Source organism: Bufo bufo, chromosome 10, assembly GCF_905171765.1.
Source record: "Bufo bufo chromosome 10, aBufBuf1.1, whole genome shotgun sequence".
Classification (NCBI taxonomy): Eukaryota; Metazoa; Chordata; class Amphibia; order Anura; family Bufonidae; genus Bufo; species Bufo bufo.
In genome coordinates this window covers 103,801,544-103,823,561 of record NC_053398.1, presented here as the reverse complement: position 1 = coordinate 103,823,561, position 22,018 = coordinate 103,801,544, and the positions used below count along the sequence as shown (strand labels likewise).

The window sequence follows — 22,018 nt, the reverse complement described above, 5'->3', positions numbered from 1 at the left end:
GTTCTGATCCGTCACATAAAATTCAGATTAAAAAAACCATTGAAAACGGCTGTAATGTAACAAAATACGAAATCACAAGGGGGGGTGAATACTTTTGAAAGGCACTGTATTTGCTGTTGTAGATTTTCGTGCAGCAAATCTGCAATGCTGTACGTACTGTATAGCAAAGTGGTTGTGATTTTAAGAAATCTTATCCACACGCTGCATTAAAAATCTACAGTGTAAATTGACCTGTGGTGTGGATTTGACGTTAATGCTGCGGATCTCAAACCATGAATTTTACACTTCACAAGAGAGAGGGTGAAATCCACAGCCGGTTCTACGGTAAAATTCACATGTAATACGTGCAGTTTTTTGTTGTGTTTTGCTGCAGATACGCAGCAAAATCCACAGCGGACTTTTCCACTGTATTGTCCATCATATGTGCATGTACCCTCAAACTGCTGGGATCTGAGTTATCTCTGAACCTGGCAGTACCTGCTGTATTATGCAACTTGCACCCGAAAGCGATGACACAGGCCCAGCTCCTGAGCCTGCACCATCGCAATGACGTACTTTTACGGCACTCTGTAACATCATAGTACCACACAGAGTGAAAAAGGTTGAAGAAGCACCCAAAGTTTTTTCTTTTTTTTTTACATATAATGCTAACTCACGGCCAAAATTCTTTCATCTCAGTTGTATTCATACATTTTGGACCCTTTCATTATGAGAAGCTTTGACATGTGATTTTAGTCTAACCTCCAGGCTAGAGCTTGTTCTCCTGTGTAGATATGGTCAGTCTCTCCTGTGTGGCTGACTTCCTGTGAACTACAGGATTATATCAGTATCTACCAAATCCTTTTTGGCAACTCTCAGACACCTCCTCTCCCATCCCCACGCAGGCCGACCCTCTTTGTTCCTCTCTCCATGGTTTGCCTTATCATATGTTAGCCGAGGGCTACACGGCATGTGTCGAGCCACAAGAACGTCACGTGATATTTCATGTAATGTATTTCAATGATGTCCCAATGTGACATGCTGCGACTGCCACTCGACAGTCTCAAAAAAATCCATCCAAGCCAGATTTTTTTTGTGGCTGTCACCTTGCAACACCGTTGAAATACATGACATGAAATGTCGCACAACTTGCTAGTCGCGCGACAAATGTCGCTGTGTGGCCATACCCTTTTTTGTCGCACGACACATGCCGCCACGTAGGCTTCACCTTGATATTATTGGCCATTGATTTTACCTAAGTGCAGATCCTGGAAACAGAGAAATTAGATTAATCGCCCCACTGACGTGAATGCCTCGTTGTACACCGCCGTAGAACAGGTTGGTGCCATGCAAGTAAAAGAATGCATACATTTTGATAAATAGACTATAACTTCGATGTGAGCAGTTTTTCTCAAGGTTTATGTGCCAACCATAGCAAATGCTGAACTGCCCCAGTTATGTGCTGTGATTCAGAGGGCACTGAATGGGTGGTGTGGGATCTCTTTACATGATGTTGCATGTTTGTTCAGAGCATTGTGGTCGGAGTATGAATAGCGCATCACTGGCCATTGTCCCGTAGTGGGGAGGGGGTCAGTGCCAGCAAATTACTGCTGAGTGTCTATCAGTGTGACCTGGTGGTGTGAATCAGCTGCAGCCACTCTCTTTGTGACACTCTGACCTCAGTACATGGGTCCCTCTCGGCTCTCCCTATCACTCTACCATCTGACAGGCATGGAGTTTGAGTAGCATGTATTTGCCACCATGCAGGAATCTGCTAACTCCCTGGCGATGGATGGCTACTGTAGTAACGTGCCAGCCTTCCTCACCAAGCTGTGGACTCTGGTGGAAGATCCTGAAACCAACCATCTTATATGCTGGAGTGTGGTACGTACTGGGGGCTAGAGTGACATGTTAGATATACTGTGTTCTGTACTCACCTTGATAGTCATTGACTATGATTTTTTTTTTTATAAAACCAATGTCAGGAGCGTGCCGCAACGTAATGACGGGTTTATATGGCTGTAACTTGCTTGAAGCCCCCATCCCTAGTGTAACTGCATGTGCTACATATAATACTGGAGTCTTCTTATGTGGCAGAGGGGCCTTTGGTCCCCCTCAGGTGCCAGTGCCCAAGTGTGACGGCAACCTCTAACTACACCCTCTATAGTTGTACCCATGGTAGTCTCCAAATGACTGATGACTTACTGTACAAGACTGAGGGCTGAGTGGTCCGTTATTTGTATACCACACTAAGCCTACTTTCACACTATCATTTCTATTTTCCGGTATTGAGATCCGTCATAGGGTCTCAATACCAGGAAAACTTCCGTTTTGTCCCCATTCATTGTCAATGGAGACAAAATGTAACTGAACAGAACGAAGTGCTCCAAAATGCATTCCGTTCCGTTTGGTTGCGTTCTCATACTGGAGGGCACACCGCAGCATGCTTCGGTTTTCTTTCCGTTATGGGGTGCAGAGCAAGACGCTGACACAATAGAAAACGGATCTGTCCCCTATTGACTTTCAATGGTGTTCATGACGGATCGGTCTTGGCAATGTTAGAGATAATATAGCCAGATCCGTTCATAACGGATGCAGACCGTTGTATTATCAGTAACGGAAGCGTTTTTGCTGAGCCCTGCCCGATCCAGCAAAAATGCTAGTGTGAAAGTAGCCTTAGGCTACATTCACATCTACAAACAGAAAAATGGGGGGAAAAACCCATAGTATTGCCCATGATAGACCTGCATTGACTACAAAAGCGTTTGTCTGGTTTGCAACAACATTTTATCCTACCTGATTTGTCCATTATTGTTAACGGAATCTGCAATAGGGGCTTATAATATAGAACCTGTGATGTAGTTGTCTACATAGCCTAAGAGTCCGGAGGTCTAAATTACTGAGCCTAGGCGTTAACTTTCAGCAGAAGCCCCCGAGTTGTCTGTTCAGATGAGGTGCTTTTCTTCCCATACAGCCAAAAAACTGCACCTCAAAAACCACAAGCGTTTTTTTCACAAATCGCTTTGCAACTGGGTTAGCTGTGGAACTGCACCTCAACCGCACCATCTGGATAGACCCTAAGGGTTCATGCACACAGCTGTGTCCGTATTTCGTTCTGCAAACAACAGATCCGCAATGGATACCTTCAGTGTGCATTCCACGTTTTCTCACTCCCATCAACAGAAAGGACTATTCTCGTCCGGACCAGAATGTCACATTTTCTATAATTTGTGGAATGGCCACATGGAGCTATCCGTGGCGGATATTTCACAAGCAGAATTATTGTATGTAGCATGCTGCATATCCGTCCATCCACAGTAATCACATTAGATTGCGCTAAAACGATCAAGTATATCATATACAATTATAATCAGATTTAGAAAAGAAAGAGAAAAACCGGTCCAATAGTCCATAAGGAAGTCGGTTGACTGTATCGGATCACTTTGGTACCAAACATGCAATGTTATCATTAGAAAGCCTCATTATTGATAGTTCTGAATTATCTCCTATCATTAGATGGCGCTACGTTCATCCATCATTTTATGCACTTCTTCTACTATACTAATCACTGAACATAAAACTCCACTATTGATTGATCCTTATAATATACATAGACTACAATGTACTACCTCCACATAAAGCAAACACCTATACAAATGGGCAGGACCTACACTGCGTGCAGAATTATTAGGCAAATGAGTATTTTGACCACATCATCCTCTTTATGCATGTTGTCTTACTCCAAGCTGTATAGGCTCGAAAGCCTACTACCAATTAAGCATATTAGGTGATGTGCATCTCTGTAATGAGAAGGGGTGTGGTCTAATGACATCAACACCCTATATCAGGTGTGCATAATTATTAGGCAACTTCCTTTCCTTTGGCAAAATGGGTCAAAAGAAGGACTTGACAGGCTCAGAAAAGTCAAAAATAGTGAGATATCTTGCAGAGGGATGCCGCACTCTTAAAATTGCAAAGCTTCTGAAGCGTGATCATCGAACAATCAAGCGTTTCATTCAAAATAGTCAACAGGGTCGCAAGAAGCGTGTGGAAAAACCAAGGCGCAAAATAACTGCCCATGAACTGAGAAAAGTCAAGCGTGCAGCTGCCAAGATGCCACTTGCCACCAGATTGGCCATATTTCAGAGCTGCAACATCACTGGAGTGCCCAAAAGCACAAGGTGTGCAATACTCAGAGACATGGCCAAGGTAAGAAAGGCTGAAAGACGACCACCACTGAACAAGACACACAAGCTGAAACGTCAAGACTGGGCCAAGAATATCTCAAGACTGATTTTTCTAAGGCTTTATGGACTGATGAAATGAGAGTGAGTCTTGATGGGCCAGATGGATGGGCCCGTGGCTGGATTGGTAAAGGGCAGAGAGCTCCAGTCCGACTCAGACGCCAGCAAGGTGGAGGTGGAGTACTGGTTTGGGCTGGTATCATCAAAGATGAGCTTGTGGGGCCTTTTCGGGTTGAGGATGGAGTCAAGCTCAACTCCCAGTCCTACTGCCAGTTTCTAGAAGACACCTCCTTCAAGCAGTGGTACAGGAAGAAGTCTGCATCCTTCAAGAAAAACATGATTTTCATGCAGGACAATGCTCCATCACACGCGTCCAAGTACTCCACAGCGTGGCTGGCAAGAAAGGGTATAAAAGAAGAAAATCTAATGACATGGCCTCCTTGTTCACCTGATCTGAACCCCATTGAGAACCTGTGGTCCATCATCAAATGTGAGATTTACAAGGAGGGAAAACAGTACACCTCTCTGAACAGTGTCTGGGAGGCTGTGGTTGCTGCTGCACGCAATGTTGATGGTGAACAGATCAAAACACTGACAGAATCCATGGATGGCAGGCTTTTGAGTGTCCTTGCAAAGAAAGGTGGCTATATTGGTCACTGATTTGTTTTTGTTTTGTTTTTGAATGTCAGAAATGTATATTTGTGAATGTTGAGATGTTATATTGGTTTCACTGGTAAAAATAAATAATTGAAATGGGTATATATTTGTTTTTTGTTAAGTTGCCTAATAATTATGCACAGTAATAGTCACCTGCACACACAGATATCCCCCTAAAATAGCTAAAACTAAAAACAAACTAAAAACTACTTCCAAAAATATTCAGCTTTGATATTAATGAGTTTTTTGGGTTCATTGAGAACATGGTTGTTGTTCAATAATAAAATTAATCCTCAAAAATACAACTTGCCTAATAATTCTGCACTCCCTGTATATAGATAGTGGAGTGTAACAGAAGCCATGAGAGCACCTACCAAAAACACACAACAAAAGCATAAAATGATGTATCACTTTATTAGATGTCATTAAAATGAGACATACAGCAATTCATAAAAGGGTTTCAGCGTAGGTGCACATATACAGGCTATCATAAAGGAGTGCCTGAACTGAAATCATATATGAAAAAATACATCCCAACAAAGAGTATATACCCCTATATACCCCTTGGCGGAAGCCAGAGGTGAAACTTGCGTTGGGCTGGGAGCCAGCTTGGTGGTCAGTATTATTTGATGTTTGTACTATTCGCAACGCAATTTATTCTACCTTTGAAGACTTCTTTCACCTTACAGCACTTAGCACTTTGTCGGGATATATTTTTCATATATAATTTCAGTTCAGGCACTCCTTTATGATAGTCTGTATATGTGCACCTATGCTGTCCTCCCCCTTTTTTTCTTTGCAAGTGACTGTCACTCCTTTATTATTATTATTATTATTTATTATTAAAGCGCCATTCATTCCATAGCGCTGTACATATGATAAGCGGTGCACATACATAATACAGACAATTGCACTAATCATAAACAAGACGAGTTACAGACTGGTACAGAAGGAGAGAGGGCCCTGCCCGTGAGGGCTTACAATCTACATGGTATGGGAGAAGGACACAGTAGGTGCGGGTGAAGTTGGTCATGGCGGTATGGAGGCAGCAGGGTCACTGGTTGTAGGCTTGTCTGACGAGGTGGGTTTTTAGGTTTCTTTTGAAGGATTCCACTGTAGGTGAGAGTCTGATATGTTGGGGTATCGATTTCCAGAGTGTCGGGGATGCGCGGGAGAAATCTTGGAGGGGATTGTGGGAAGAGGCGATAAGAGAAGAGGAGAGAAGGAGGTCTTGTGAGGATCGGAGAGTGCGTGTGGGGATGTATCGGGAAAGTAGCTCAGAGATGTAGGGAGGGGACAGGTTGTGGACGGCCTTGTATGTATTTGTTTGTACTTTGAAGTGAATTCCTGGGCAATGGGGAGCCAGTGAAGGGATTGGCAGAGGGGAGAGGCAGAGGAGTAATAGGGTGAGAGGTGGATTAGTCGGGCAGCAGAGTTGAGGATAGATTGGAGGGGTGCGAGAGTGCTAGATGGAAGGCCACAGAGGAGAATTTTGCAGTAGTCTAGGCGGGAGATGAGAAGGGCGTCTACAAGCATTTTCGCAGAAAGTTCTTTATGAATTGTTTAATGTCTATTTTTAATGATATCTAATAAAAATGTATATATCATTTTTACTTCTGTGATGTGTTTTTGGTACGTAGGTGTTCGCCATATAAATCAGGTATGCTCAACCTGTGGCCCTCCAGCTGTTGCAAAACTACAACTCCCAGCATGCCTGAACAGCCTATGACTATCAGCTACAACAGGGCATGGTGGGAGTTGTAGTTTTACAACAGCTGGAGGGCCGCAGGTTGAGCATCCCTGATATAAATAAAAAAGGATGGGGTAGTAGTAAATACCAATGTGGGATAATAGGGACTTAGTCATCCGATGTCTTGAATAACACAGTTTGCGTTCAATCCAGCATGTGAATTCTCTAGTTCAAATATGCCCCAGCATGGTAATGTTGATATCCCAGACATGATGGTATACTGCACATGCCTAAGGGGCAATCCAATACCATCTTGTGATGCATCACTGCCGCCAGTGCCTAACAAAATACAGAGGCTCCATGTGGGAACATAGTGGAAGCCCCATTTATCTTGTTTAATTGACTATGGACATCTAATAGCCAGGATATCTGGACTCACTATATACAGCGGTCCTTGAAAGTTTGTGAGCCATTCAGAATTTTCTATGTTTCTGCATAAATTTGACCTAAAGCTTCATCAGATTTTCGCACAAGTCTTAAAAGTAGATACAGATAGCCAACTCAAACAAATGAGTAAAAAGCATTAGACTTGGTCATTTATTTATTGAGGAAAATGATCTAACATCCCACGTCTGTCAGTGGCAAAAGTATGTGAACCTTTGCTTTCAGTAACTGGTGTGACCCCTCCATTGTGTAGCAATAACTGCAACTAAACGTTTCCAGTAATTGTTTTTTAGTCCTGCACATCGGCTTGGAGGAATTTGAGCTCATTCCTCTGTTCAAAACAGGTTCAACTCTGTTCTGTTGGTGGGTTTCCTCCCACCATGAACTGCTCACTTCAGGTTGTTCTACAACATTTCTATTGGATTAAGGTCAGGACTTTGACTTGGCCATTCCAAAACTTTAACTTTTTTCTTTTTTAATCATTCTTTGGTAGAACGACTTGTGCTTAGGATCGTTGCCTTTCTTCATGACCCACGTTCTCTTGAGATGGTATATTTCAGAATTCATTGTTCTATCAATGATGGGAAGCTTTAATAGCCCAGATGCAGCAAAGGCCCAAATCATATTACTACAAGTACAGTGTTTCACAGATGGGATGAGGTTTTTATGCAGAAATGCAGTGTTCTCCTTTCTCCAAACATAATGTTTCTCATTTAAACCAAAAAGTTCTACTGTATTTTGGTCTCATCTGTCCACAAAACATTGTTCCAGTAGCCTTCTGGCTTGTCCAGGTGATCTTTAGCAAACTGCAGACCGCAGGGCCGTAACTAGAAAAGGCTGGGCCCGTTGCCAACTTCCTTGTAAACCCCACCCTTCCGTGCAACCCCCACTTCAGGGGCTAGTCAAGATCCCTCTGTCTAATCACTCAGCTGCTGCAGTTGCTGCTGACTGCCGCATCTGAGACATGTGACCAATCCAGGTCATTGCAACCGGGTGTCAGCAGTATTATACAGCTTGCACTCACCGCATCATCATGGGATCATCTTGTGAGCCCACCCCATGGATGCCCACCGATGATGGATAAATCCATTATGGGTTGTTAAAGGGTTCACTTCATAGAATCTCTTAATAGGTCCCACGGGCAGGATTCATGAGCCCATACACGCCAGTGCTGTATCAACTACCTCCCCCTCCTGTACCGATCCACTCATTTGGCAGCATGGAAACAGAAAAGCAGGCACATAACACTCATGTGAAACTGGCCGTAGAAGCATTCTAACCGTGAAAATGAGACACGTGTCAATTAAGTTCAACCAAGGGATGGGATGGGATTGGAATTAAGAGAAGGGGAGTAAGAAACCAGAAATCTACACATTTACATATGCTGTTCTAAGAAGTATCTAAGATATATTGTAATGGGAATTTTTGAGACCAGCAGCCTATTAGGGGTCATCTGTGCATGACACATCTGCAGGGGTATCCACTACAATAAAGTCTCCTGTAAGGCCGTGTTCACGCACTGCAGTCATAGAACTGTGATTTGGGAGAAAAATGAGTCAACATGCAAACTGACAAGGTGAATGAAAATGCAGATAATGACCGTCACTAACATGCAAAAACGCAGGATTCTGTGCAAAACCCAAACCCAGCTCAGCACCCAGCAGTGAGACAACATAGAGCGCTAGTTGGGACTCCAGTGGCTGCAGCGCTAGCCACTGATGATGTGCTGAGTAAAGGGGGGCCCTGAGGACAGGACAGAGGAAGCAGGGAGCTGGAAAGCAGAGCCTGAGCCCCAGACAGGGACTCAAGACAGGAACGAGAATTAAGTGTAATTAGGAGGCGGGGACCCCATAGCAGATGTGTGGTCTGCCCCTGTTGGAGGTACACTGCTGACTGTACCTCTTAATTATTATTTTTTTGTAGAATCTGTATAAGGCCCCATGCACACAACCATATATGTTTTGCTGTCTGCAAATCGCGGATCCGCAAAAAATATGGATGTGGTCTATGTTACATTTTTTGACTTCAGTGGGTATGTGGCCAGAGATAGTTTCTGTCAATACAAAACTTTCCCCTATCCACAGAATATCTGGGACCACCACTGATCACGAGAACTGGATCCTGTGTCCCCTTATGAATGAAGTTGCATGTCAAGTGTGCACATAGCTACTCTGTTCACTCTCTATGCAACTGCTAGATATAGCTGAGTACAATGCTCAGCTATTTCCAGAAGTCCCATAGACATTGACTGAAGCAGAAGGGAACATGGCTGACCTACCATTCCATTCTTAGGGAACACAGGACCCTCGTTCTCATGATCATGGGTGACCCAGTAATTTCTACCGATTAGATACTTATCCCCTATCCTGTAGGTAGGGGATAAAAAAAATAAGCTAAGCTGTAAAACCAAGAAAAACCATCACCATCTGATTAGCAGAGGTCTGACACCCTGCACCCCCATCCAGTTGACTAGGAAGATTCATAAAGAGGCTCAGACACACCACTACTTAATATACACTGACTTCTTTATTAACTGCAAGGTAGCAAATGTACAGTAGATGTTCTCATTAGAAGTCAGGGCACTCGTCTGAAATGTGGCCCTGTTGATGATGGGCCTTTGACTCATGTAGAGTCGGGCCTTCGGCACTCAGGAGAGAAACCCCCCGCAGTGGAGGAAACCTCTAGGGAACCATGGCTGAATGACTGCCCTTCCCCTAGGCAGTGGAGGAAAATGATGACACGTGACAAGGGCGGTAGATTTTTCCTTGAATCAATGGTGAATGTCAAGTGCGTTGACTTTTGCGGAGACCAAGCCTGGAATCTGCCTTTTGATGCAGCAGGAAAATCGCTTCTTCGGTGAATGCACCTGACTGCGGAAAGTCCAGTGAATGAGAAGTACAGTGATAAATGCAGAGACCGAGTCCGGAAACTGCCTTTTAATGCAGCAGGAAACTCACTTCTTTGGTGAATACATCTGTATGCGGAGAGTCCGGTTAATGTCAAGTCCAGTGGTTATTGCAGAGACCAAGTCTGGAATCTGCCTTTGTCAGGAAACTAGCTTCTTTAGTGAATACGTCTGACTGCAGAAAGTCCGATGGGTGAGTGCAGAGACCGAGCCCGGAATCTGCCTCTTGCTGAAGCTCAGGTCCTCTGATCCCGACACGGTGGACACCATGTTTTTGACTTGTGGTAGAGTCATCACCTCCAGCTGTATCCCATATTCATTGTAGGGACACAGTGAGACCCCCGCTCTGGTACAGTGATCTGCAGATGCAAAAAATATAACTAATTATGACTGAACATGAAGCAGTGGAAAATTATATGTAAGTGAGACACAATTTACTCCCGGTCACTGTGAGTCATTGTAATCCCTTTAACTGTATTAAAGGGTTTCTACCATCATAATTTCTGTTATGTAGCTGACTGACATTAGCGATGTGCTAATGTCAGCACTACATAACAGTGTGTTTTTTACATTTGTCCCTGCAGCCGTTCTGCTAAAATACACACTTGTACAATATGCTAATGAGGAAATCCTGCGCCTGCGCTGTTCACTTCTGTATTCGGCGCAGGTGCAGTGAGTGAAGGCCGCGCTCCTGGTGCCGGCTTCCTCACTGTGACTCACTGTGAATACAGAAGTGAACGGCGCATGCGCGGGATTTCCTCAACGATGCATGGAACTTGGACATCAATCAAGAGGAGCGGGGCGGGCAGAACGGAGGACCTGGGCGGGATACATGGTTAGTTTTTCGAGCCTCTAGGTGCTGAATCTACACTAACATAGCACCTAGAGGCTCATTAGCATATTGTAAAAGTCTGTATTTTAGCAGAACGGCTGCAGGGACAAATGTAAAAAACACACTGTTATGTAGTGCTGACATTAGCACATCGCTAATGTCAGTCAGCTACATAACAGAAATTCTGATGGTAGAAACCCTTTAAACTTGGGCCCATGTTTCTAACAGCAATGCCAATGCTTATCATTGTCATTGACTGTTATAGCTGTTATTTTTGTTCTGGCAACCACTGTTGTATCCAACATAAACATAATACACCTTATAATTGTGGGCTGATTTATTTTCATATATCTTTTTAGGGTTTGGAGCTCAGTTTTCCTGATACATATCGCCAAAACCCCTTCTTATACACTTCCATGGTTAAAAATCTGGGAGCCATTGTTCAAGGTGATCTACATATCAAGGTCAATGGGAGCTCCCCCTAGTGGTGACTTCAGGCAGTTAGAATTTTCTAATACTTATATGCCATGTATCAGGCAATTTGGATGGTTTTTGCCCTGCTCATCTTTGTGGAGAATCTAAACCCTAAATTATTCTGTGTCATCACTCTGGTGTCTCCAGAACTTGGCATCATGTCTGTTATTAATATGAGCTCCTGTCAAAAATCACATTACATTTTATGACTCCTGTAACAAGGATCTTACCTTATTTAGGGCTCTTTTTGGTTCTTAAGACCAATACCTTCTAGCAGGGGTCACTGGGGAAGATCAGGATATGGTTTATTCTGCACCTTGTTAGGTCTCAGACCTCTGGTGATCCAATCTGCTACAATTGCCCTCTTAACCCCAGGCTGTTTTTATTTCCAGTGGTGACCAGTAGATACTGCTGTGTCCAAATTATACAGAAAACTCCTCAAATATCAAGAAGCAGAAAAATTACAAATCATCAATATATCCAATAAAGATACAAGGTCTTCTCATGGATGCGGTCCCTATCATCTGATAGTCTGACACATGTGCCCGGGACACAACTACCTGATAATCAGGTCTCTGGGACTGAGTTAAAAATATACATTAAGATACCCCCCTCATTAATAGGTATAACTATACCTACACAGCAAAGTTATGAGGACCATAGGCTAAAAGGCCAGTGTTTTGTGGGGTGTGATTATCCCAAACCTTTGGTGGTTGTCTAAGTACTTACTACATATACATATATTTTTACATGAGAAAACATTATTACAATCAGTGCATGGTGATGATCAAACTTAGAAAAGTCACTGGTTACTTACAGATGCCAACAAGTCTGTGGGTTCTAGACCTGTACCATGGGTCAGCAGTTGTAATCTGGGGTTGGGTAGAGATTGCAGCTTTGGTGACATAGAAGATCCAGGTCTGTTTCGGTAATATCAGGGCAATCTCTTGGCCCATCATAGACTCGACATGTCAAGAAAGACATGGAGTCGCTAATTGACCTTTTTGGAAAAGCCTGTGATCCTGCCATTCTGCAGGCAGGATTTTGATGATCTCTCATCACGTTGTGCTGGAAGATCGCCGTGGGTTCTCCGTCATTTGCCAGAAACTCCAAGGCAAATGCTATGGCGAAAACCCCACAGTCATAGGTGTTTCTCTGCTGATCTACATTGAGAAATTTTAGATGTTTCAGGGACTCAGTGACCACTACACTGTAGATGTTATTAATCTGCTCGCAAACAGATAGAGGCAAATTGCTGGTCTTGATGCTGTCGGCCACTAGGATATCGCCATTTTTGAAGCAGGTGGTCAGCCAGTCCACCCTGTCCTTGTTGTAGTGGATTTGTACAGCCTTCTTTAGCACACTGTACTCTGCAAAGAGAACAGCAGCGGTGGGCTGCAGGCCATCAAAGTCCCCAAACTGATTCTGTAGGAGTTATTGGGCCTTGTTAACCCCTTCAAGCTACAGCCAGTTTGGACCAAATGCCGGAGCCCCATTTTTCAAATCTGACATGTGTCAGTTTATTTGGTAATAACTTTGGAACGCTTTTACTAATACAGGCCATTCTGAGATTGTTTTCTCGTGACACATCATACTTTATGTTAGTGGTGAATTTTAGTTGATAATGTTTACCTTTATGCTTGGAAAAATAAAAAAATTTCAATTTTGAAAAAGTTTGCTATTTTCAAAATTAGAATGTCTCTGCTTTTAAGACGGATAGTGATACTTCATAATTGTTATTACTTTACATTCCACATACGACTATGTTGGCATCATTTTTTAAATGTCATTTTATTTTTTCAGGAAGTTAAAAGGCTTAAAAGTTTAGAAGCAAATTTAAATTTTTTAAAGAAAATTTCCAAAACCTACTTTTTTAAGGACCAGTTCCGTTATTAAGTCACTTTTTGGGGCTTACATAGTAGAAACCACCCATAAATGACCTCATTTTAGAAACTAAACCCCTCAAGTTATTCAAAACTGATTTTACAAACTTTGTTAACCCTTTAGGTATTCCACAAGAATTAAAGCAAAATGGAGGGAAAATTTTAATATTTAATATTTTTGTGCAGATTTTCCATTTTGATCAATTTTTACAGGAAGGGTTAACAGCCAAACAAACCTCAATATTTATTACCCTGATGCTGCAGTTTACAGAAACACCTCAAATGTGATTGTAAACTGCTGTATGGGCACATGGCAGGGCGCAGAAGGAAAGAAGAGCCATATTGTTAACAGAGGGCAGATTTTGCTGCAATAGTTTTCAGGTGCAATGTCACATTTGAAGAGACCCTGAGGTACCCCTAAAAAGAAAAACCCAAAAAGTGAACCCATTTTGGAAACTACACCCCTCAAGGAATAAATCTATAAGTGAAGTGAATGTTTTGACCCAACAAGTGTTTCATATAATTTAGAAACACATGGCTGTGAAAATGAAAAATTAACTTTTATTTCCCATATAATGTTGCTTTAGCCCCATTTTTTTTTTTTTTCTCAAGGGGAAACAGGAGAAAATGCATCCCACAATTTATTATGCATTTTTTCTTGAAACCGGCAACAGCATATACAGTATGTGGTCGTAAACCGCAGTTTGGGGAGATGGCAGCATTTAGAAAGGAAGGAACGGTATCAGGATTTTCTAACATGTAATTTGCTGAAATTGATTTTAGGGACCATGACATTTTTATTTTTTCACCAATGTAGTTGTGTGAGAGCTTGTTTTTTGCGGAACAGTCTGTACTTTCTTTGGTATAACTTTTTATAACAGTTTTTGTTGAGATGAAGTGGATAAAAATGGCAATTCTGTCAGTGATTTTTATTTTTTATGTCTTCCTGTCCATCATTGATTGCATTGACATGGCCTCATCCTTCTCATAAGAAGGTCTACAGTATATGAGATCATGTATTTTTGTGTTGTGCCCACACTGGTGATTACGAAGGGGTTGTCTAAATTATAGAGTCCATTTCATTTCGGCCACCCATTGACAACAAAGTAATATGCAAGTGGTACGCACCCATATTACAGCCCCAAAGTAGTCTATGGGGCCTTACTGTACCCAAGGGCATAACTACTAGGTGCAACATTTGGAAACACCCCAAGCAACTTCCCCAAAACCTCTCCTCCCGCAGCGAGTCCTGCCCCATGCAGGAGGAGGAGTCAAGAGTTTACTAATCAATGGCTGATGAAAGCAGCTCCCCAGGCCCCTCCCTCTTATTAATGCCCCTCCCCCATCTACATGCAGCAGCTTCTTCTGTCCTTACTGTAACCTAATCATCTCTCCACGTACTGACCTTCCACTTACACACAGCAGCAAAATTGAACAGGCGGTGCTGCATTGTAAAGCACGAGGGAGATACAGAACAGCAGACCAAGTTTATATGGAGACAGGACCTCCTTTACACAATGCAGCTAAGCTGCAGTCACTAATATTCTAGTATATCTGCTTCTAACTAATACGTCTTTAATGGTTCTGCTTTTCCTGAAAGAAATAATCGGTTGTCTTTCTACCAGTTCACCTAACCCTGCATCTCCCTCTAACAGGTGCTGGTTATTCTGTATAGCAGTGCGTATTGCTGATACCATTGGGCTTTAAAATGCAGCCCTCTTTTCAGGAGTGGAGGGACCTTTTTTTGTGGGAGTGGAACAATGTGCCCCTTTGTATTTGTGATGCTCGACTGAGTGCCTCATCTAGCAATGCATGGGGATACCCTCGTTGTAATAACCGTGCACACAACTCATGTCTTTTTGCTTTGTGAAAGTTGATCCTTTTCAGACGGATGAACTGACCGTATGGTACGGCTATTTTTTACACTATATAAGTGGAAGCTGTCAAAATGTCACAAAGCGTCGGTGGCAGTGGGCTTCCTGCATCCGTCTGTTACAATACTTCCATTATGTATCCTCACCAGCACATCAAGGAAGTCCAAACGTTCCTCACTAAAATGTGATGTTCATATTGTTAGAATGATTAGGTAGCTCACAAAATCATGAAACGCAATATCATCACCTGACCAGACGATAAATACAGTATATTGTCCACATAATGAAGGAATAACTTGATGTGCTGGACGTATGGATTCTGAACCGAAAAAACGAAAGTGTCTTCAAACACGACGAAAAACATATTGGCGACAGTACAAGCGATGGGCGTACCCATCGCCGTACCCACCTTTTGATGGCACCACTTGCTATCAAAGGTAAATGCACTGAGGGTCAAAACAAAGGTCAGTGCTTGCCTAATGAATTAAAGAAACTCTCTGCTCTTCTCTGTAGTCTCTAATATCCTACAAACAGAATGTACCCCTAGATCTTGTGGGATACAGGTGTAGAGGCTTTCTTCGTGGCCAATTTGTAGTCATGATGCCACTCAAACCCATAAAGCTGCTTGGTGTCCTTTAAATACGAAGGTGTTCTTCTCAGAATGGGGCGTAATAGCCAGTTCACATACTTTGACAGGGGTTCTGTGACGGAACAAATACCTGCCACAATAGGGCGCCCCGGAGGGTGCTCTGGGGACTTATGTACTTTCAGTAGAAAATACCAACTTGGTTTACGTGGATAAGAGGAAAAGAGCTTCTCAGCCATTCTCCTGGAGAGGATCCCCCTCTCCACATGAACTCGTAAAAGGGTCTGCAATTGGGATAGATATTTAATAGTAAGGTCATTAGTTAACGGGAAATAGGTAGCACTGTCTGACAATAATATCATCAGAATGATGTTGCCCCTCTTGGCAGCTGGCTTAACCATAATATCCTTTTGGGAACTGAGCCACGTCAAAGTATGTGTACTGGCTATTACGCCCCATTCTGAGAAGAAAACCTTCGTATTTAAAGGACACCAACAAATTTTTGAAACAGCTTTATGGGTTTGAGTGGCATGATGACTACAAATTGGCCACGAAGAAAGCCTCTACACCTGTATCCCACAAGATCTAGGGGTACATTCTGTTTGTAGGATATTAGAGACTACAGAGAAGAGCGGGGAGTTTCTAGAATTCATTAGGGAAGCACTGACCTTTGTTTTGACCCTCAGTGCATTTACCTTTGATAGCAAGTGGTACCATCTAAAGGTGGGTACGCCGATGGGTACACCTGTCGCTTGTACTGTCGCCAATATGTTTCTCGTCGTGTTTGATGACACTTTTGTTTTTTCGGTTCAGAATCCATACGTCCAGCACATCAAGTTATTCCTTCATTATGTGGACAATATATTTATCGTCTGGTCAGGTGATGATATTGCGTTTCATGATTTTGTGAGCTACCTAATCATTCTAAAAAAATGAACATGAACTTCACCTCACATTTTAGTGAGGAATTTTTGGACTTCCTTGATGTGCTGGTAAGGATACATAATGGAAGTATTGTAACAGAAGGATGCAGAAAGCCCACTGCCACCAACGCTTTGTTACATTTTGACAGCTTCCACTTATATAGTGTAAAAAAAAGTCGTCTGAGAAGAATCACATTGCTCCACTCCTACAAAAAAAAGGTCCCTCCACTCCTGAAAAGAGGTCTGCATTTTCTTTTAAACACAGCCGAATGGGGACTTCCGGTTCCGGCGCTGGGATGAAGAGACGCGGCTAGAAGAGCTCTGCTACACCTCCCGGTGAAAAAAAACCCCTCTCCAACCGTCCAGGCATTCTGCTGCCACAGCGAGGATCTCCCCGCAAGATCCACCGAGTCGTATGGAGAGGTATATTCTGCGGAGCGGTAAAAAACCGAACGACGGAGAAGACTCCGGCGACAGACAAGTGAGCAGCGTGTCCAAGATGGCGCCGCAGCACAGCGCTGAGAAGCTGGTAAATGGGCCCACTGAACCCCGTCCAGCCCTCTCTCAGGAGGACTTGTTTGGGACTAACTCATCCCCAGCCACGGACATGAAAAGTCTGGCGCTGGAAGTAGCCAGCCATTTAGCCCCTAATTTAAATGTTTCCCTGTCGGCCACAATTCAGGCAGCTCTGTCAGACCTGCAGGAAGCGTTCACGCAGCAGGGATATAGATTGGAGGAGCTGGAACAGCGTACAGCCTGTGTGGAGGAAGATCTTAGTGGCACAAATAATAAGGTGGCCATACTTGAGCGCACAATAGAAGAGCTGAGGGACAAAGTCGACGATCTGGAGAATCGGTCACGCCGGAGCAATTTGCGTTTGGTAGGCTGACCTGAAAGCGTCCCGGCTGCAGAGCTCAAGCGCAATTGTGAGGTGGAATTGCCTAGAGCTTTGGGACTTGCGGCCACCCCAAAAAAGGTGGAACGGGTGCACCGCCTGGGTCCCCGTCTTGCGACAGCAGAAGGCGATAATAGACACAGGGCAAATCCCCCTAGACCGCACCAGATAAAAATGAAGTATCTGGACTTTAACGATAAGGAAGAGATCATTAGATCTTACCGGGCGCAAATGGGAACCGTTAAAATACCAGGGGCACAAAATCATGCTCTTTAGCCATTACTTGGCAGTGGTTACAAAGCGCAGGAAGGCCTTCAGTACCCTCTGTACATCGCTGTATCAACGCAATATTCGCTTCCAATTAATGTATCAGGCGGTGTTGCGCGCAAGGTGCGCGGATGGTTCTTACAAGACCTTTGACTCAGTGGCGGAGGCTGAGGCTTTTTTTGCCCAGGGATCGTATCAACCGGATCGCGGGAGGGAGGATCCAGGAGTACCCAGGGACCCACCCAGAAAAAGTCTCCAGAAACATCCTCAGAAACAGCGAAACGTGGTGGGGATGACACCCCCTCCGTGGCAAAAGTTCAAAGAAGAAACAAGCGCAAATGTACTGTTCTGTTGCAATCTGCCGCTTCATTACAGGAACATGAGTCCTGGTGGGACATTTTGAGAAGCCTGATTGTCTTCCCCAAAGTTACTACGCTGGGAGGAATTGGAGCGTCACAAGATGCCAGAAAAAGGCGAAGTCCACGATATGATATTTCTATATGTTTTAAGTTGTCTATGTTCTCATGACATGTTTTTTTTTTTTCTCTCAAGGTTTAAGCTTAGGTTTGTCAATACTGTAAAAGGGAGAGGGAACACCATGAGTATTTTCAGCACAAAGAAGGGGTTGTATTACTTATACGATGGTTAAGTTGATCACGTGGAATGTTAAAGGCTTGCGATCACCGCAAAAGCGCATGATGGTGTTGAGGCATCTTAGGAGGTTGGGAGCAGATATTACTTTATTACAAGAGAAACATCTTGTAGAATCAGATTTTCATAGACTGTCCAAGTTATGGGTAGGGAAGGTCTTTGGATCTCTGACGTTACAGGGCAAGGCAGGTGTCATTACACTGGTGCATAAAAAATTGATGCATAGAGTTTACAGTCAATACGTAGATGATGAGGGTAGAATATTGGTGGTGTGTCTCAAAGAGCCAGAAGGCGACCTTAATATATATAATGTATATGCACCTAATGTAAAACAAAAACATTTTTTCCTCTCCCTGCGGGATAAACTCTTGCAAGATCAGGTGAAAAATAAGATATTGGGTGGGGACCTGAACGAGGTGATGCGCACTGAGGAAGACCGCAGGTACATGGTGAAGTCACTGACCCCTGGGGCAGGGAAGGGAGGAGGGGGGTTGACACCCTTGATTGAGGATGCGGCCCTACTTGACGCGTGGAAAACAGCACACCCAGATGAGAGGGAGTTTCACCACTACTCCCACGCACATGACCCTTGGTCCAGAATAGATCATTGGCTGGTGGGCAACCAGATTTTCCCTAGGGTGCGGGAGATACACATTGGTGAACTAGTGATATCGGACCATTCCCCAGTAATTTTGAACTTGTTGGATGGGATACCTAGAGACCAAGAGTACATTTGGAGATTTCCCCCCTTTTTAGCAAAGGATGACTCCTTTGCTGAGCTACTGAGAGGGTGGTGGCTAGAATATAGCTCTTTAAACCATGATTATGCTACCAACCCAATGCTGTTTTAGGAGGCAGGCAAAGCGGTCTTGATATGTAGCGGGAATTAAAAAGGCGACCAAAATGCAGTATGTCAAAACTAGTAAGGAGGTACAAAGAACATATCGAGAGTTTGTAGAGACTCAGTCACATCAAAGCAAGCAGGCCTGGATAGAGGCAAGGAGAGAGTTTGGGGGGTGGGCAACAAAGAGAGAGAGTTTTTATCAGTCTCAATGGGAGTTGGAGCTCCATAAATACGGGAACAAGGCGGGAAAGCTATTAGCTAACCTAGCTAAAGGACGCAGGTTGACAAACCCTATTTACCAATTGCGTAGCCCCAAGGGGGATCTGAAATCTACCCCCCAGGAAATTTTTGGGATATTTAGAGACTTTTACTCCTCTCTATACTTCAAACCCAATGATTGTAGGGACAGTGAACCAGTCTTTTTAGAGGAAACACGACTGTCCACAATATCTCCAGAACAGTTGGCTAATCTAAACAAACCCTTTACTGCAGAAGAAATACAGTCCACAATCACCAGTTTACCGAGTGACAAAGCTCCGGGACCCGACGGGTATTCGGGGGACTTTTATAAAATGTTGAAGGTACAGATCTCCCCGTTGTTGTCCTGTGTTGGCAATGATATTTTAAAAGGGGAGAATTCCACGGTCCAAATGAATATGGCGCATATAAGAATGATTCCAAAAGAGGGCAAGCCTCCGGAGGAACCGGTCTCGTATCGCCCGATCTCCCTAATAAACCAGGACCTACAGTTGTGTTCAAAATTATTCAACTCCCAATGCTGTAAAGGGTTTTAGGGAATTTAGTGTACATTTGTAATTGTGTTCAGAATGAAATCTTACAAGGACTTTTTAAAGAACCAAATGCAACTAAAATGACATCAATTGTTTTTGTAATACAGTATTAAATGTTTTTTTTGTGATTTCTTCATTGACACAATTATTCAACCCCTTAAAGGCTATCACTCTTAAGAACAGAGGTTCATTCAAGTGTTTTCGATCAGGTATTGAAAACACCTGTGGATGTCAAGGAGCAGCAATCAAGCATAATAAGCATCAATTAGGCAGATTTAAAAGGGCTGTGATACCCAGCTCCTTCTAGACATTTACTGGTGTGTTTACAAACATGGTGAAGTCAAGAGAATGGTCCAGGAAGACAAGAGATGAGGTGATTTCTCTTCACAGAAAGGGCAATGGCTATAAGAAGATTGCAAAGATGTTAAACATACCAAGAGACACCATAGGAAGCATCATTCGCAAATTCAAGGCAAAGGGCACTGTTGAAACGCTACCTGGTCGTGGCAGAAAGAAGATGCTGACTTCGACTGCTGTGCGCTACCTGAAGCGCAAAGTGGAGAAAAGTCCCCGTGTGACTGCTGAGGAACTGAAAAAAGATTTGTCAGATGTGGGTACTGAAGTTTCAGCTCAGACAATAAGGTGCACACTGCGTAATGAAGGCCTCCATGCCAGAACTCCCAGGCGCACCCCCTTGCTGTCTCCAAAGAATAAGAAGAGTCGACTGCAGTATGCCAAAAGTCATGTGGACAAACCACAAAAGTTTTGGGATAGTGTTCTGTGGACTGATGAAACAAAATTAGAACTGTTTGGGCCCATGGATCAACGCTATGTTTGGAGGAGGAAGAACAAGGCCTATGAAGAAAAGAACACTTGCCTACTGTGAAGCATGGTGGGGGGTCAATCATGCTTTGGGGCTGTTTTGCTTCTACAGGTACAGGGAAGCTTCAGTGTGTGCAAGGTACCATGAATTCTCTTCAGTACCAGGAGATATTGGATGAAAATGTGATGCAGTCCGACACAAACCTGAGGCTTGGGAGACGTTGGACCTTTCAACAGGACAATGATCCCAAGCATACCTCCAAGTCCACTAGAGCATGGTTGCAGATTAAAGGCTGGAACATTTTGAAGTGGCCATCGCAGTCACCAGACTTAAATCCGATTGAGAACCTCTGGTGGGACTTAACGAAAGCAGTTGCAGCGCGCAAGCCTAAGAATGTGACTGAACTGGAGGCTTTTGCCCATGAAAAATGGGCGAAGATACCCGTAGATCGCTGCAAGACACTTGTGTCAAGCTATGCTTCTTTACCAACTTTTTTTAACTTTATTTGGGGAAAATGACGTTTTTGTTTATTTTTACTTGAAACTTTTAATTTTTTTGGGGGGAAACTTTCTTTTTTCAACTTTCTTTTTCACTTTCTTTTTTGTCCCACTTTGGGACTTGAACTTTTGGGGGTCTAATCCTTTACAATGCATTCCAATACTTCTGTATTGGAATGCATTGGCTGTATGAGTAATACTGTGTGTATTACTCATACAGCTTCCGGCCTGTGAGATTCAGGGGCTGGATCTCACAGGCTCGTCACCGGAAGGCAGTGCGATGCCTTCTATGCCATCGGGTACCCCCCACAGCCGCATGGGGACCTGATGGCACCACCGATCGCCGCCGCAAACCGCAGGTAAAGCTGTGGCATACCAATAGCCAGTACGCATATCACCTATTTAGGTATTAAGATAGGTCATAAAGCGGATTCCCTATACAGACTGAACTATGCACCTTTGTTGTCCAAAATAATATAAGAATTGCTCAGATGGCACACTCTGCCTGTGTCTCTGCTAGGAAGAGCACACCTAATTAAGATGATGAGTTTTTCGAGACTCCTCTACCCCCTCCAAACGCTGCCCCTTCTGATTAAACAGGCGGACATCAGTATAGTGAAATGTCACGCTTCTTGTGGCAAGGCAAGCGTCCTAGAATAGAGCTTAAAAAGCTCATGGCTCTGAAATGGAAAGGTGGAATGAATCTCCCAGATATCAGGCTATATAACTTGTCATGTCTTTTGAGACATATCATTGATT

The 22,018-nt window shown here is 43.5% G+C and overlaps 1 protein-coding gene across 1 annotated transcript in view; it reads left to right on the top strand.

Annotated features, from left to right (window-relative positions):
• The first annotated feature begins 1,740 nt into the window (after positions 1 to 1,740).
• The window catches only part of HSF4 (heat shock transcription factor 4), an 83,911-nt gene continuing 63,633 nt past the window's right edge, over positions 1,741 to 22,018 (top strand). Inside the window, exon 1 of the mRNA XM_040408989.1 lies at positions 1,741 to 1,863. Within this exon, the coding sequence (XP_040264923.1) occupies positions 1,741 to 1,863 (123 nt within the window). The remainder of the gene's footprint in view (positions 1,864 to 22,018) is intronic.